The sequence below is a fragment of the Acipenser ruthenus genome, chromosome 14 (assembly GCF_902713425.1).
Source record: "Acipenser ruthenus chromosome 14, fAciRut3.2 maternal haplotype, whole genome shotgun sequence".
Lineage (NCBI taxonomy): Eukaryota > Metazoa > Chordata > Actinopteri > Acipenseriformes > Acipenseridae > Acipenser > Acipenser ruthenus.
In genome coordinates, this window is record NC_081202.1 from 27,903,412 (window position 1) to 27,921,552 (window position 18,141).

At 35.5% G+C, this 18,141-nt stretch overlaps 1 protein-coding gene across 1 annotated transcript in view; it reads left to right on the top strand.

Annotated features, from left to right (window-relative positions):
• The first annotated feature begins 4,862 nt into the window (after window positions 1-4,862).
• Window positions 4,863-18,141, top strand: part of si:dkey-106n21.1 (solute carrier family 23 member 1) — a 40,210-nt gene continuing 26,931 nt past the window's right edge. Inside the window, exons 1-8 of the mRNA XM_034032486.3 lie at window positions 4,863-5,049; window positions 6,480-6,623; window positions 6,715-6,872; window positions 7,350-7,512; window positions 8,613-8,794; window positions 9,857-9,974; window positions 15,464-15,620; window positions 16,347-16,600. Coding sequence (XP_033888377.3) covers window positions 4,981-5,049; window positions 6,480-6,623; window positions 6,715-6,872; window positions 7,350-7,512; window positions 8,613-8,794; window positions 9,857-9,974; window positions 15,464-15,620; window positions 16,347-16,600 — 1,245 coding nt within the window. The 5' untranslated portion in view covers window positions 4,863-4,980. The remainder of the gene's footprint in view (window positions 5,050-6,479; window positions 6,624-6,714; window positions 6,873-7,349; window positions 7,513-8,612; window positions 8,795-9,856; window positions 9,975-15,463; window positions 15,621-16,346; window positions 16,601-18,141) is intronic.

Sequence of the window (18,141 nt, forward strand, 5' to 3'; positions counted from 1 at the left end):
GACACATTACACCAAGCTAACAATCAAAGCATTTAAACGTAATTGGAAAAAGTCCCTGGTTTGATGTTCAGCATCAAAAAAGAGAGAAAGAAGAAGTATCTCTATTACACAGAAGTGATGGACAGAGATCTCGTCTGCACATGGTTCAATCCTGTTATCAAACCACACACAGTGTGAGTGCAAGGATGTTACTTTCAAGGAGTTACTTTTACATATACTGAGGCTTTTCCTGCTGTATAATAGCAATAGCCAGGGTCAGGTCCTAAAAACCTGAAAGACCTTGAAGTCGCGGCTATACTATTTAGATTTTGTTTTACAAAATAGTTTCGCAAGCGTTGTTAGTCAACTCACAAACTTATTACACATTTCTGTTTGATAGTTGCCTTTTCTTACAATTTTAAGGTATGCTATAACAAAATCGTAATTGTGTTTTTACTGGTTACCTTCCAGCAGTTTGATCTTTATTTGTAACTGCAAGTATCATCTGATTGGTAAAATGCTGACTTCAAAATAGGTCAGAAGATCAGACTGCAGTGAGGAAAACTTAATTTTACAGTGTTATTATTAAGCAGAACCAAACTGAAGCAGGACATCATATTTCAGAGTTTAAATATGAATGTTATTTCTATCACACAACAAATATATAAACAAATAAATAAAGCAGAAAAGACTGTACAACCAACAAATGACCACACAGTAATGTACAATAGCTATAATGTAAAAACCTGTTTAAAATCTGCTAACAATTGAAGCCTTCAGTGCAAATACTGTACATAGTTATAGTAGTATTTCACTTATTGGGTCAAGGAATAAAACACTGTCAATAAAAATTATAAAAAATGAGCATGTTTTAATTACAAAACTAGCCCCCTTTTCAATGTTAAACAAAAAAGTGAAGCTTGTAATATGGCTTCAATTTCTGAAGGGTCTAAATTTCAACTGAGAGGCATCACATGGCCCCGTGACTTACAACACACCCGGGGCGTGTGGATATTAGAGTATATCCCACACTCTGTCGTGCCTTATTGCTTACTTATATCACAGTAGGGTTTTGGCTCCCATTTTCTCCATAGTGCCATTACAGTAGCCCTTTTATACTCGTTATAAGGCGGAACACAAATAACACGGTCTTGTAACTATGGCTCCCCACTATAGCATTATAAAGGGTGAGCACTGTGTGTGTGTGTATATATATATATATATATATATATAATATATATATAATATATATATATATATATAGTTAGTGAAGAATTCTCGTAACGTACTCTTATGTATATGCTCTGAGCACACTCTTAAACTCAGGGGAGACGTTCAAGGAGGACAGAGATGTTTTAAACTCCTGTAGTGGTTTTGTTCGTGCACTGGGCGGGCTATATGTCCAGAAAACTTTTTAATATTCAAGAAAATCACACAGACTCATTTAATTTGAAGTTTTAACAAATCAGAGCAGTAGTAGTGCTCTTAAATGCTTGGATTGGTTGGTCTGGGCAATCCAGTGCTTTACAGGATTAACAGCATTAATATTTCAATATAGTAATACAAATATGGTTATCATATATTTAGCTCTTAGGCTATAAAATGCAAAAAGCTAAAAACGCCCACCGCTAAATTCTAGAACATTCTCTCTCTCTCTCTCTCTCTCTCTCTCTCTCTCTCTCTCTCTCTCTCTATAGAATGAAAACATAATTTCTATACCTTATAGCAATGCATCAATATAAAAGAGATATTCAATTCAAATATATGCTTACCTTCCAGTATATGGAAGTGTAGTGTAGGATATATTGAAAAATAAGAACTGTCTTCAAAAGGCAGAGACTTGTGAATACGACCAAACAGGAATCAGTTTTTCAGAGATCTTCAGAGCATGGACCACACAACTTATAATTAGCAAGTCTTGCGATACTTGAATGGGGTTTTACCTTGGTTTTTATAGGATTTTCCCTCCATTGAATACATCAGGTCCCAAGTGAATCTAATCATCACTGGGCCTTGACATTTCTTATCTTTAAGTTAATGATACATTCTAGAAGGATCTGTTCAACTCCTTTTTCAAAACTGATTGAATATAATTTCTTGCCAAAAAATATTGGAACATGATTTCATCGCTCTCTTTTTCCAACTCCTCCTTTTTCCAAAAAGTCAGGTGGACCAAAGTTCACAGAATCCTTGCTATAATATAATACAAGTAAATGTGTATATATGAGAGTTGTTTTAATATGTATTTGCTTATGTATTTGCTTACAATTGTAAGTCGCCCTGGATAAGGGCGTCTGCTAAGAAATAAATAATAATAATAATAATAATAATAATAATAATAATAATAATAATAATAATAATAATATTAATGTAACACCAGCTCTATTTGATTATATTAAGGTGGATCAAAAAATGTATGTCCCTCTTAGCCATATATTATGTTACCTTTTCAGTGTGTTGTCAATGGGTCAGTTTAACTTCATATACAAATGTGTGTTAACAAAGTATTTGACAAAGACTGCCTTTGAATAAGCATACATGGTCAGTTCAGTTATTTTCATTTAAATTTTAAACTATAATGAACATGTTAAGTATAATAGCCTTATTTAACGGTGCCATTCTCAGACTATGCCTGACCTCTCTCTGTTTCTCAAAGTTGCCTGCTCAAGCAGGATTCAGACACCCTGTTTTCTTGCCAAAACTATTGTTTTGATTAATATGAAACACCATTGTAAGCACTTCTCCAAATTCATGGCATGAAGTCAGTTTTCTCCCAAAGAAAGTTGCTACTTATTTGATAAGAACTGTGACTGGACACAACTCCCCTAATTCGTGGAATGCTCCCTTCTACTACGAGGTTTTCTTATCATAGAAAAACTTTGGATTCAAAACTGCGGACTACAAGTAAATCTCACTTTGACTGCCAAAAACAACCTGTGCCACCTTTTACGGCTATTCATTCGCAAGGTCTCTATTGAAATATGAGTGCACGTTTTTCTTTGTCTTACTACAAGCAGCTATCTCTTATAATTCATACATCTCACAAACTTGAAAAATAAACTCCCAAGTTGCTAAAAATGTTATTTATTTTCTCAAAATTATGTTACAAAAACCCATAGATCTTAACCAGCTGTACATAAATCACTAAAACCAAGACAGGCTCAACTGTTCTTGAAGTTAATTTTTTCTTCAAACTTATAACATTTCATTGCTTACAATAGCATACCCTATTAGGTACTTCCACTGTACCTGGACCTAAGGTGTTAAAGTGGCTTCCCCATCAGTGTAGCTATGGTTTCACTCCCTCTTTCAGTCCTGGTTACAGACTTGCAAAAGTTACTACATATACATGTAAAACACAAAGATTAAACTCCTTATCTCTTCCATTTTGCAAAACGCCTAGAACACATTAAAACTGAATGTAAGAGTGTTAAAAGAGAGAAAAACAATCATTATACTCTCCCCTTTTCTCTCTTCCTTTTTTTAATAGTTTTGCAATACACAAGCTGCCTGCTGTATTTCAAGAGGAAGGTGTATATTAACACACTTTGTCAATAAACAGTCATAAACATTCTGTATCTTCCAAACTGCTCTCTTAAATCCCTATTATTTTTTCTTTGCATGGTTTTGTTTACTTGTCAAGTCAAGACAATAATTCTGTTACATTCCTTTTACAAAAGCAAAACATAAAAGTTTTAGTTTTATTTTAACGATAGCCAAATGTAACCATTAAAATAATCACATTTACGTGCCAGAACTGTCTGTGACAATATATATATATATATATATATATATATATATATATATATATATATATATATAAATAGTAACAAAACTGCACCCACTCACGGGACACAGGAATGGATTTACAAAGCGCTTCGTGCTATTTTTTTTAGTAAACAAATACCAAACAAAACACAAAATAAACACTCTCTTGGTCGAGCACTCACTAACACAGTGACAGGAACCTAACTAAAAACAGGACAGCTAGGCTGTTTCCCTGTCTTAAAACAAAATGAAGATGGTTTTCACAACTTTCACTGGTTTCTCTATACCGTCCTCCTCCACTCACTCACTCACTCACTCACTCACTCACTCACTCACTCACTCACTCACTCACTCACTCACAAGTGGGCTCTTCACACTGCAGCCCTGAGCAGACTGACTGTCTCTCTTAAATACCCTACACCTGCTTCTAATTTACAATTACCACCAGGTGCAGGGGATAATTAACAATCAAATAATTAAACAATGAATTAAACAATTAACAAACAAATGTGCTCACGCACATGTTTTTCTGCAGGGAGGATTTACCCCCCTCCCTGCTGTCTTACTATATATATATATATATATATATATATATATATATATATATATATATATATATATATATATATATATATATATATATATATATATCATACCTGCCAACATTGAGTTTTCAAACTAAGGGAGCTTTTGTAAAGCTGAAACCTTAATAGCCTAAATTCATTATATATATATATATATATATATATATATATATATATATATATATATATATATATATATATATATATATATATATGATCATGGTTTTGATATAATGAAAACAATTCTATACGGCTATATAAGATATCTGCCCCTGTCCTTATTCATGGTGATTCAGCCTTTTTGCTTTATTATATAACTAATACTCATTTATCAAGGTTACCAGGGCTTTGATTTCTCTTAACTCTTTCCTGCTGAAACCCTCAGCCTGTTTAAGCCACATAGTGACAAGGAAAAAACAAAATGTGATTCTACAGTTGTTTCATGGTTAAAAAGTTTGTAGTTGAAATAAGTAGCTTTTGTTTCCCTGGCAACATTATTTTAATTCCAAAGGGCAGTTGAGTAACTGCTGGACCATGTTGTGGTTGGATGGTATTACAGCATAAGACTTAGGACCTGCACTCTTTATGCACAGCTAGTGAGCATATAATCACAATTTATTGGGTACAAATCTCCAGCAACATCTGAAACATGCATTTAGCCAAAAGTGAAGTGGATGAAATGAAGAACAAAGACGGAGCAGTAAATCCTGCTTTTGAGGCAAGTTTAAACATTTGCTTGGCTGTAAATTGGGAAAATTAAAGGCACTTTTTGGTCAAAATGTGCTGAATCATGCTGCTTTGAACAATAATTAATTATTTAATTAACGACTTAAATGTCTCTTGCTTTCTAGTTATCACTTTATTTAGTTTTATTTATTTGTTTATTTAATTTTAATAACTGTTATTGTACTTTATAGGAACGGTCAAATATATCTTAGTCTTAGTCTGCGTTAATTTTAGGGAAATTGCTGCCATTAAATCCTTCAAGAATTTACATTATTTTAGTTTATGACAAGCAAACTTTATTGAGATAGTCAAACATTAAGAGCTTAATTTGTTTGTTGAGAGTAACTTGAAATAAATAAGTAGATTTATAGATATAGTATGTATAGCAGTCTTTGATGTGTTCTCTCGGGAAACATTAACTTTCTAAACACATTTTTCATTGCTTTTATGCTTTTTTCAATGCTTTTATTCTGCATTTTTTAAAAGACTGTAGACAAAGTTTGAAATTCATAAAACTGTTACAAACGGTTGTTGGTTTCTTTAACTTAGGGCCTGCAATATTTTTGTTTTCCATTCTGTGAGGTTTTCTTTTACTCTCTGCTTGTATTGAGCATACACTAGGACAATGTTATAATCATGGGTGTATCCTGGCAAGTTTCCAGTCTAAATAAAAAGGGTATTCTTTCTTAGGATTTTCAGTTCTTGAAAGTACATTATCAGACTTTCACAATGTCTATCTAGACAATGTGGGTAAGCATAAAAAAGGCCAACAAAATGTTGTTGAAGCTGACACCATGGGATCCTTCAAGAAGCTGCTAGATGAGATTCTGGGCTCAATAAGCTACTAACAACCAACGAGCAAGATGGGCTGAATGGCCTCCTCTTGTTTGTAAACTTGGTTCTTCTTATGTATTTCTTATATTCTATATTGTTGAGCCACAGGAGGGCACTATTGTAACATTGAAAAACATTGGGGACAGACTTACTAACACCACATTTCCATGTGCACCATAAACCAGTCTGTAAAACTCATCTTGTTCCAATATCAAACTTTAGCTGCCATTAGTTCCATCTGCAATCTGCAATATAATCTGCAATATTACACAGGAGTCAGATATCACCTGTATGTCTTGTATGTTTTTGTACAATTGCTATTTAAAAATGTATTCACAGACCTCAAATATTTTCCTGACTGTATAGTTTATTCAGAGCCCTCTTGTTTAGCCTACATATTTGTTTCTGCTGTCTGAAGTTTAAACTCTGCTTCATCCTTAGCATTGAACAGTCATTAGGTAACATCAGTGTGTGTAGGAGAGATCTGGGGCTAGAGTCCAAATGGAAAGCAATCTATTCTTAATTCGCTGCTAATTAAAATAAACATCTGAACTTAATCTGAAATTAATAAAAACATTCTGTTCCCAGTGCACAGAATCCAGCCACCAACAACAGAGTAACACCATCACAGTGAGTCTGAATGAAAGACATAAGAACAAGCCAGAACTGGATCTCCTCTATGCTATAAATGACAGGCCACCATGGTACCTTTGCATATTGTTTGGTTTTCAGGTATTGTAGTGTGATTTATTGATTTTTCAGATTTGCAACATGGATAAATGAGGTGTTGTTGAATCAAGTTGTTTTTTTACTAATCACATAGCACTACATCCTGGCCTTTGGAGGAATCATCGCTATACCACTGATCCTAGCAGAACCAATGTGCTTTGGTGATAACAACTCTGTCAAGAGTCAGCTCATCAGCACCATATTTTTGGTTTCGGGTTTGTGCACATTGTTGCAGACAACTTTTGGAACCAGGTAGAGCAAATAGAGGTTTGAGTATTTTTTCTAATCTCTAATGTTTAAAGCATGGCACTTACTATAGCTGCTTTACTGATCTTGTCCCAGCAGTCTCCCCTCTTCAAGGAATAGAGTACATAATAAGGTAAAACTACTAATAGCATCCAATATGGGAGGGCATCTGCTGTTTTATACTGTACTTCCCCATTTATTCTGAATAAATAAGGATCTATTGTTAATGGGCTCAAAATCCATGTATTAAGGCTGATCCCTTATACAATTTGACCATGCTAAGTCATAGCAAAGTGTAGTAAAGAACACTAGAATTGCACAAAACTGTACATTATGGTATAGTTGCACCATGGTAGCCCTTATTTAATTGTTTGTTTGTCTGTATGTCTAGTTGGACATACTGGTACCTTGTGGCTGAATACAGGAATTGCAACAAGGTTCTTATTACTTGAAGAAGATGAAGTGCTTGGATTTGTTTTCCAGGTTACCTATTCTCCAAGGAGGCACATTCAGCTTTATCACTCCCACACTGGCCATACTTGCATTGCCTGAATGGAGATGTCCAGATATTAAGGAAATGCTCGTTAACACAACGAATAACACTGAATTTAACAGAGATGAAATTTGGAAATCCCGCATGAGAGAAGTATGAGTTTTAATCTAAATAGTAAAATATACAATATATTTATATATATAACACATAGCTTTCATACTTCTAACATATTATATTGCAAGAATGATATATACATTTATAACACTTATGCTTATAATGTCATTGATGTTTCCTGATGCATATCGCTAAAAACTCAACTTCAGAGGCACAGAACAGATTAATGTAGCTAACAAGACTGTATTCATGTATGTACATTTTCTCAGCTTGGTGTGACCACAAGAGTGCAAATAACATTGATTTATTTTGGTACATCAGTTTAGAAGGATAGCAGGTGAAATAGGACATTATAACACACACACATATATATATATATATATATATATATATATATATATATTGTAACGTTGCCTCTCTGTCTTTGGTTCGTTTGCCCCTTAAAACACAGACCCAGAGACAGAACTTTGATTTTAAGCGTTACTGCGCACTTTAGTTTCACAACATAAAACAAACAAACCAAACAAAAGCCTAGCTCAGACGTAGAGACTACCTTCACTTTAACAGGTCCCTGACTAACACACAGGATGGCCAAGCCGTTTACCTGTCAACAAACACTTTACTTTACTTTACTTTACTTTACTTTACTTTACTTTACTTTTTATTTTTATTTTTATTACACAGCCAGTTTCTTCTTCAACCAGCTCCCTGGTGATCTCCCTCTTAAATGGAGCTGGAAGCTCTCTTTTATAGTCTGTGGCTGTTCCCAATTAATACCAATTACAATATTTGGGAACAGCCACAGTCTCACATGTTTTTGGCAGGGGGAGGAATTAACCCCGTCCCTGCCAACCACCACCAAATCACAAACATCACCCAAACTATTTACAAGCAGAGCTCTTGCTCTGTTCCAATATATATATATATATATATATATATATATATATATATATATATATATATATATATATAAACAACTATATTTCTAGACATTTTAAGATAAAGTATATACATTAAACTGGAATATTTTTACAGAAACCCCAAACAATACTAAAATAGTATAACAATAGTATGTGCTTGCTTCCATAATAAGCACTAAATAAAGAAGGTAATCCTGCTCCACTTTTGTATATTTACAGATTCAAGGTGCCATTCTGGTAGCGTCTTTGCTTCAGTTGGTACTTGGATTCACAGGTCTTGTTGGATTTGTCCTGAGGTGTATTGGACCCCTCACGATTGCTCCCACCATAACCCTCATTGGACTCTCACTTTTTGTTGAAGCTGGGAAGAAGTCAGGAGCACACTGGGGCATTGCAGCTTTGTGAGTCAACGATGAGTCAAATATACCATTTATATTTCACATAAAAAAGCCAAAATACAAGTGATTACCAGTCCAGGCCTTCTTTTATCTCCATGTATAGTACCTCGTAGGCTTTAATGTGGAACTGTAGTAAAATGTCCACTCTGTATTGTTTCTTTGAGTATGGTTGTGATAACAATGTGGTTTCAGTCGTTCAGGCAAACCCACACAACATAGAATTTGCAATAAATTGTATTTATTTTATGATTATGAATGAAACATTTGGCCTCAAACCGACTTCATTTGAGTATCCATTGCTTGGCCATTTGCAGGAGATGAAAGAACCCCTGTGGTTAACTATTGGGAAATTGGGAGTGGGGGAGGGGTGTGAATCAATCGAATCCAAAAAGGGGTGAGTGACAGGTCAATTTGTGACAGGACATAATGTGTGTGGGTGTGGGGGGGGGGCGATGCTTTCTTGTTATTGTATCATGTTCAGTTTAACAAAATTAACTAAATTATTGAATCTTGAAATAACGATGGAGCGCTCTTATAATCTACACCAGTCCCATCTACACTCAAAATTATCCCCATCCTTCCTTGCACCTCCCTGGACAGCTTTTTATTCAGGAAATTAATCCCATGTGACCCACCTGGCCCACTCACAAAGACCAGACAAACGCACTTCGTGCAAATAAAACAGACCAAATCTTTATGTACATTTCACATTGTTCTTGTCGCCTAAAGTGGATGTCCTGCTTCAATTAGATAATTTTCTTCACATCACTGGCAGATGCAAGTTTTTGTGTCCTTTTGTGTGTCATGTGATGCTGAATAAACACAAGTACTATACTGATTGGACATTACTAAGAACTGTATAAACTAAGAACTGTTTTTGGATGTTTATGACAGCACATTTTAATGTGGACAAAAAGGCTTTGTCCCAAGATGTGTATACTGTGAATACTGTACGGATTTCTTTTTTTTAATTCAGCGAGGGTTTCTTTACTATTTAGATTTTTTTTAAAATGTTAATTCCTGATGAGTGATACTAACTGGTCAATACTTTTCTTGCATATAAAGGACTGTGGGCCTGATTTTTCTCTTCTCTCAATACTTGAGTAAAGTGAACATCCCTCTAATTGTCTACACAGAGAAGAAATGGAAAATTATAAAATACCCCATATTCAAGTTGTTTTCAGTAAGTTGTTTTTGTTTCATTTTATTTATTTTTTTCCTGAATGTAGGGTTCAATTGAACTAACCTTTTATAAGATAAATTATAAGTGAATGAATTACATGTGTTATATTACAAGTCAGGGTTCGCACACTTTAGGGAATGTAGAATTCCGTGACTTTACCCTGGCGTTCCATGATCATTTTTTTAAATTTCCATGACCTTTTTACTCATCAAGGGACATACTTCCCATGACCTTCACAGGACTGAGTGACCGGATTTGACTACCCAGATACTAAATCAGTGAACACAGAACAAAAGGAACACATGAAACACAACTGTACAATCATTATGCTGCTGTTTAGTGTATTCTAATTATTAGATCAAGTAAAAAGATTTAAAAAACTGCAGGGAACTGAAATCATATTTTAGATGTCAGTAGAATTATGACCACAAGACAAAATCAGAATTCAGGAACAATCCATAATATACAACCTTGTTTTGACACTAGTGAAATGTTACTGTAAAGAAAAAAACTACTTTTTGAAAAAACAAAACTGGTTTATTTATTTTTTTCAAATAAACCCCAAAGAATGTATACTGATTGTCAAGAACATGTCAATTCTAACAAAATGCACTTCATGACAATACTGGAAACTGAAGTCCTGTCATACAAATGTTGAATGTCTTTTTCTTTTTTCCTTGGCCAATTCATGTGGAGCACAACTGACAGCAAGCACTCTTTACTCTCCATCCTAAATTCAAGTACTCTCTTTTCACTGATTTTCTTATTTGCTACCAGATCCTTCATTATCTTCTCTGCTGTAAACCCAACATCTCTTTTGTGTGGATGGCAGTGGAGTTTTTTGTCAGCAACATCAATGCTCATCAATTTGGACAGAGTGGGCTTCAGCAATCACATCTCCCTTAATGAACCTCTGCATGATTGATTTAATCATATTAAAGAGATCACCTACAATAAATTGAACCATTGGTTTCTCTGTCTGGTATACAGTCAGAAAAGGGGGTCACTTCTTTTGCAAACGAGATGGTGAAATGCAAGTTTGGCAGGCATCAATGGACACCCTTCCTTGACAGTACTGTATGACTTTATAGCAAGGTTTGGGATGTTTCCAGACTCCACTGCATCTACATAGTTCTTTAAGTCTGGCCTTATTTTAATAATCCTCTCTGTCACTGGCACATTTTCCACCCATCTTGTTTTACAGAACTTCAGTGACATGAGTGGCTTGTTTGCCTCTGTGGCTTTAGCATAATCTTTACGACGAGCAGGGGAGTCTTTCAGTAACCAATAAGCACTACTTAAAAACTGGTCTACCTTCCAACCTGTAGAATCTGCTCCTTTCTTGAATGCCCCATGTAAAATGTGCAATCCATAACTTCCTAAATTAAGTAGTACTGAATTCACATCACGTTCAAGTTCCATTTGAATCAGGTTGTGGAACTTCCAATTAACATTGGGCCCATCCATTGAAAGCTGAAGTAAAGATTTCCTGTTGATTTGTGGAAAACCTCTACCATGTCCTCTGCTGTAGCATGCTCCATAGATTCTGAAGTGAGGTAGCGTGTAACTACAATATCATTATCCCAGATTCTTATGTGAATGTCCATTTGTTTAGTTTGTGTTTTCATGTTCTTTCATCAAAAAGTAAAAGACATCCTGTCCTGACTGCTTATTCTCTCAGATAGCCGTGACTTGAAGTATGACGCAATACCAAAAACTGTCAAGTATGCTGATTTTTTTTCTCCACATTGGAATTTGCTAGCTATTTCACTGTCTGGAAACATTCTTTGAAAGAGTTCCCCTAAAAAAAGAAAAAAATATATGTAGAAATTAAAAAATAAACACAGTAGTTTATTAATTGCATAAAGTTACTGTCAAAAGAAAGTCAGATTTTGTGATTATAGTTAAAATCAAAACCTTTCTGGATTAAACTAGTAGTAAAAAAAATTAAGCCATATTTAAAAACATGTTGCCATATGCAAGCAGGTCATAAAATATATCAAGCAGATTAACATTTTTTTACTTTAATTCAATTTCTATTACTGCTTTCAAACGCATGGCCTGCACTGCAGATGTTAATATTAATAATATTGTACCTTAAGGCCATCACTTTTTTTTTTTTTTTTTTTTAATCCAGGTCGCTCCAAAGTATTAATTGCACCCCCACCCCCACACTGAAGATTAAAAAGTATTAAAAAAAAAAAAAAAAAAAGTATTATCAATGAAAAAAATTATGTGTAACGTAATTTTATTGTCATTGCACCAGAATGGAACACTATTTGTAACACTAGAAAGGCACTTATTACACTACACTTAAGACAGACATACAAATCGCTTTTGAATTGCCAACGTTGACTGCAGTACCAATTACTTTTGTTAAAAAATAAAATAAAGTAGTCTACGTTGCAGATTGAGTTTTCGTTTCTGGACTTTTGTTTTCCCCGTTCTTCACTAGTGTCACCCGTGTCATTGTTATTTTCTTAAATAACCATCGTCATCCATCATTAATATGTAAATTACCTATTAAATTCTAATTATTTAATAATCAGAAAAATAAATGAAAAAAGACTACAGACGTTAGTTAAACATTTTTTGTATAATAAAATCCTGCTAGTCTGCACAGACACTTTCTCTGAACTTGCACAGCAATCCACAAATATGAGCGCCATTTCTGCTAATGCAATTTAAGGTGTGTTTTACTCTAATCCCACAGAACAATACACAATTTGTCTTTGAAAACGTTAGCTGTACAAATGAATGAATTTTGCCCCATAGGCATTTTTTAAGCCAGCACTGCAGGCTACTGACAATTCAAATAAAGTTACATTTAAAAAAAAACTTTATCGGAGCTCACACTCGAGCAATGTCACTCCCTTTCACTATGTACAGTGATCTGGATTTTTTTTTTTTAAATTTAGTCGTTGCCAATTTTTTACCCCGGTTTTCTCCCCAATTTAGCATGCCCAATTATTATCGGTATCCTCGGCTCACCGCTCGCAACCCCCCTGCCGACTCGGGAAACGGCGGCTGGAACACGCGTCCTCCGAAACGTGCTCCTGCCAAGCCGTCATTTTTCACACCTGCAATCTCCAGGCTATAGGGTACATCCTGCACTCCGTGCGGAGCGCCTTTACTGGATGCGCCTTTACTGGATGCGACACTCGGGAGCCCCTCAGTGATCTGGATTTTAATAAAAACTGTAATTTGGTTCAACAAAATGAAAAATGATACAAATAATGTAGACTTACATGTAGACTCTGCTGACTTGTAGGACCAATGCGACCAGAGAATCTCTTCTTCCAACGTCTTATTTGTCGACAACCCGAGGCCTTGAGCTCTGTCACTTCTTGATTTTTTCAAAGTTACAGTACCAGGTGTGGAGAGAAATTGTGTTATGTCCATGTTTTGAGTTATTTCTTTACTTCGCCTTTCCAAACAAGTTTGATGCTTGTGCTCTTAGCGTGGCTAAGTAAAGCTCCCTCGCCCATATTAGACAAATCGAGTTTTGCCCCACACAAAACACATTTTGCATTCCTGTCATCTATTTGGGCCAACCATGATTTGTATTTCTCGTCAGCAAGCCACACTTCATTAAATATGCATTTCCAGGCATAATTTCTGCTAAATAAATCCAATCTGTGATAGCCTACTTAATTTGTCAATGGCTAGGAATGACAAACACAACTGACGTGAAACACGTAAACACGTGCTAACAGGTAACCATATCAACACTACAGCAGAAAACCGGAATACTCGATAATAAATGCGCCGGGAAAATGTATAACCTGAACATTGGGGAGAAAAAAAGGCATTTGCACACGGGGCTACGCAACTTCTGCAATAAACTCTTACATGCTTTTCCCTGATATTCCATGACCACAACTAGAATTCATGAAATTTTCCTGACTTTCCAGGTCTGGAAAACAGATTTTAATTTTCCCTGACTTTCCATGACCTGTACGAACCCTAAAAAGTGCACAATGTTTAACAATTATATTTATATTAATTGAATTAACACATCAATATAGGATGCCAAGTGTAAAAAAAAAAACACAAATATTGTACCAGGTGGGGTTTCTTTCCAGATGTAACTTCAATCACGTCATTCTTCCTAGATTTAACCCCCCAAAAATCTTTTTTTTTTTTTTTCTGATTTAGCTTAATACATACATGTTAACCAAAACATACTTAAAAGTTTTGAAATGTGCACTTTCAGATATAATTTATAAATATTGAAAATGCATATCACAAATTCAACATTTAAAGTCGATATGACAATTAAATCTGGAACAAAACATGCTTCAGTCTTTAAATCTTAGTTGACTAATCTGGGAATCTAACAAATAAATCTGAGACAAAACACATGGATCTGAAGCTAACATGCAAATTTGTCCCCGCCGAGTAAGCTTTTGATGTAGGCATGCCATGCATGAGAGGTGGTGAACTGGCAGAGAGCAGTGCTGCCAAAAATGTTGTTTTGTGGGAGAGAATGGTGGTAGGTGGGTTGTCTATTTTTGGGTGGTTTTAGCAAAACACTAGGTTTTTTATTTATTTATTTTTTATTTTACATAAAGAAACAGTGTTTTGTCAAATAATAAAGGCTCTCTGCCATGATTGACAAAACAACACATCGAATCAGAATCAGAGTAAGACGTACACAAACACATCCCCCTCCCCCGCTTAAATGGGCGGGGACTCATTTTGAACTCACTGACGAGGTGATTTGGATCAGAACAGAGAATTTAACATTTCTTTACGAGGCCATTACACTGGTAAGTTAAATAAACAAACTTGCCTGGGTCAAACTAGTGTAACAAAATACACATTTAGGGATATTCTAATGATTTTTACACCTGTGGTGCCTACACTGGGTTAATTTAGAATTAGGTGAAATATGGCTTCCCCTCTTCATAGTCTCAGTAACCCCAGCAGATCTGAATGGTTTGTCAGGATTTTTATTAAGGCAAGTCACAAGACATCAACAACACACAACAGTGAAGGCCTAGTTCACTACACTTTCCCCATGGGCCACATGACACAGCAGGTAATTACAGAGTCCCTAAATTCAACCTCTTGACATTGTCACATGTTCAGTACCAACCCAACATATGTGTGCTTTGCTAATGATTGACACAGATCAACCTGTCAACAAACCAAAACATATGGTATTCAAATCAGCAGAGGTCCAACCCAGACTATACAAGCCACAATACAGCTCATGAGTACATAAAAAACTTATATGTTTGTGTTTATGGGTTTGATAGTGTAACATAATGCTGCCAACACATGTGAGACCTGGTTACCTAGATGTGCATCCCCAGCAGGGGATAATAAACTCACGTTACCCCTCAGTAACCTGATGGCCAGATCACTTTTGTGGTACAAGTCTTTCATATAGACAGTATTACTACTTGCAATGCTTGTATCAATACTGTATACTGTTTTGCTGCTGTATTTAATCATCTCAATGTCGTTTTTGATGCATACAGGTGCTATTGGGAATGTGTGGGTCTTGGCTAATCTGCTTTCTTCTTACATTCTTTGATGTACTGCCGCGGAACGCAAAAGATTACGGTCACACTGCAAGGACAGATATCAATCTCAATGCTGTTGAAAGTGCTCCATGGTTCCATGTTCCATATCCAGGTGAGGGGAATCAGGTTGTTCTCTCAACTTTATCTAATCAAACCAGTATCAACTTTTAAAATTGAAAAAAAAGAAAACATGTCTAAACAGTTACAAGTTAGGCCTGCATGTTTGGTTTGATGTGGCAAGCAGAACACCCTTTGCACAGATATTATTATTATTTGTTTATTTAGCAGACACCTTTATCCAAGGCGACTTACAGAGACTAGGGTGTGTGAACTATGCATCAGCTGCAGAGTCACTTACAATTACATCTCACCCGAAAAGATGGAGCACAAGGAGGTTAAGTAACTTGCTCAGGGTCACACAATGAGTCAGTGGCTGAGGTGGGATTTGAACCAGGGACCTCCTGGTTACAAGCCCTTTTCTTTAACCACTGGACCACACAGCCTTCTGTTTTACATTCCACTTAAGTTGCTGGTTCTAAGGTTAACCCAGTGCCGGTGCTAGGATTTACTGGTTGAGCGCAGCTGCAGCGCTTAACCTAAAAATTTGAATAGTCAAAAAAGATTTGACTGAAATTCATAAAAAAAATTAATAATAATAACAAATTTGCGAATTTGTGTTTTGATTGCCAGGCCTGAAACTTATACCCACATTCTTCAATCTGCTGCATTTTACTGAGTGGTAATCCAGTTGTAACTGGTTTCTGAAAACCAAAGCTTGAGGAGTGACCCTGTGGGAGTTATGTACAAAAGTGTCCAAGAACTGTGTTTATCTTTAAAGGTCAATGGGGCCTTCCAACAGTGAGTCTGGCTTCTGTACTTGGGATGATGGCTGGAGTTCTGGCATCAACCATGGAATCCATTGGTGATTATTATGCCTGTGCACGGCTTTCTGGGGCCCCGCCACCACCTATGCACGCCGTTAACCGAGGCATTGCAATGGAAGCAATAGGTTGTATTTTGGCAGCCATCTGGGGTAGTGGGAATGGAACAACATCTTACAGCCAAAATATCGCCGCACTCGGAATCACAAAGGTATTTATACTCTTATTTATACTCTACCCATGATAACTTGCTGAGATGTAACTGCATATTGTACCCGAGTCCTGTTTGTACCTTAATCTACACCAGGCAGGGAATGAAACACATGTAGGGCCCAATTCACAAACTGTTTTTAATGGCATTAGTACCATTTCTGACCTAATATCTGTGCTAATATCCTTCTTCAGCTAATGATTTAGCCCATAGTGGTCCGCCTGTGCGCTTGAATTAGTGCTATTAAATTGTTTTCTTAATACAGTCAGCGCTCACATATCCAACCCTATAAAATTTTGACTTCAGTGACGGTTAAACACGTGTGATGCATATCTGATTATTTTATTTAGGCCTTTACCAACCCTTGTCTGTTTTTCAGGGAACACGAAAAAGATACAATATCAAAAATACATATCTGAAAGGACTATGATTCGAAATAAGTAGGCTTCCATTTAGATGTACTGTATTGGTTTTGCTGATACGGTACTATATTTTCAACAGAAGTAGTATTTTAAATCAGAACGATATAATGAAAATATCACTTGCCAAAACTAAAGAGACAACACTTTAACTGTAACACAGTACATTCTTTTAAATCCGGTACGTATTGTAGCGGTATATAAAATTTCCCATTAAAGACCTAACAGCAAAATACAATTTAAATGTTATCCATGCACAGAACTGCGTAAACCGTAAAAGGCAATGCAATTTAGCAAAACCAGAAGATTAAGAAAAAAAAAAAAAAAGTTTCCAGAATTAAAACAGTATCCCAAGTCAGTATTCAAAATTGCAGAATATATGCTTGATAAGACCCTAATGTCACAGTTCACTTGCAAATGAAAATGCACAAAATCAACAAAAGATCACAGATAAATAAATAAATAAATAAATAAATAAATAAATAAATACATACATCACAGTAGCTAGAACTGTTTAATGATTAACTGTTACATTACCCTAGCCTGTCTCGCTCGCTTTGTTTTGGCTGCATTTTCGTCAGGTCAAAAAAAAAAAAAAAAAGCAGGCTGTGACGTTTATTCAAACAAATTGTAACACTGAAGAGATGGGCTTTGTATCAGAAAACTGGTGACAGAGTCGGAAATTGCATGTGACGGGTAAGTGCATTCATTTGTTATATATATATATATATATATATATATATATATATATATAATGGTGATTGATTTCATTCTTAATACAAGGGCAGTAAAACGCGACTGACGTGTATCTATGTAACGGATATCTGAGTGCTCACTGTAGCGCTTTGTGAATGCATTTGAGGAATTCCGGTGTTAATTATATAATTCATCAATCCATACAGATGTACTAGTGGGTAACCCTGTAAGCACCACAATAAAAATAATGTAAACTGTATAACAGGAAGAGTTGTGTGTAGTAGGACTCATGACATGTAACACAGGGTTATTATTATTATCTGTTTATTTAGCAGATGCCTTTATCCAAAGTGACTTACAGAGACTAGGGTATGTGAACTATGCATCAGCTGCAGAGTCACTTACAATTACATCTCACCTGAAAGA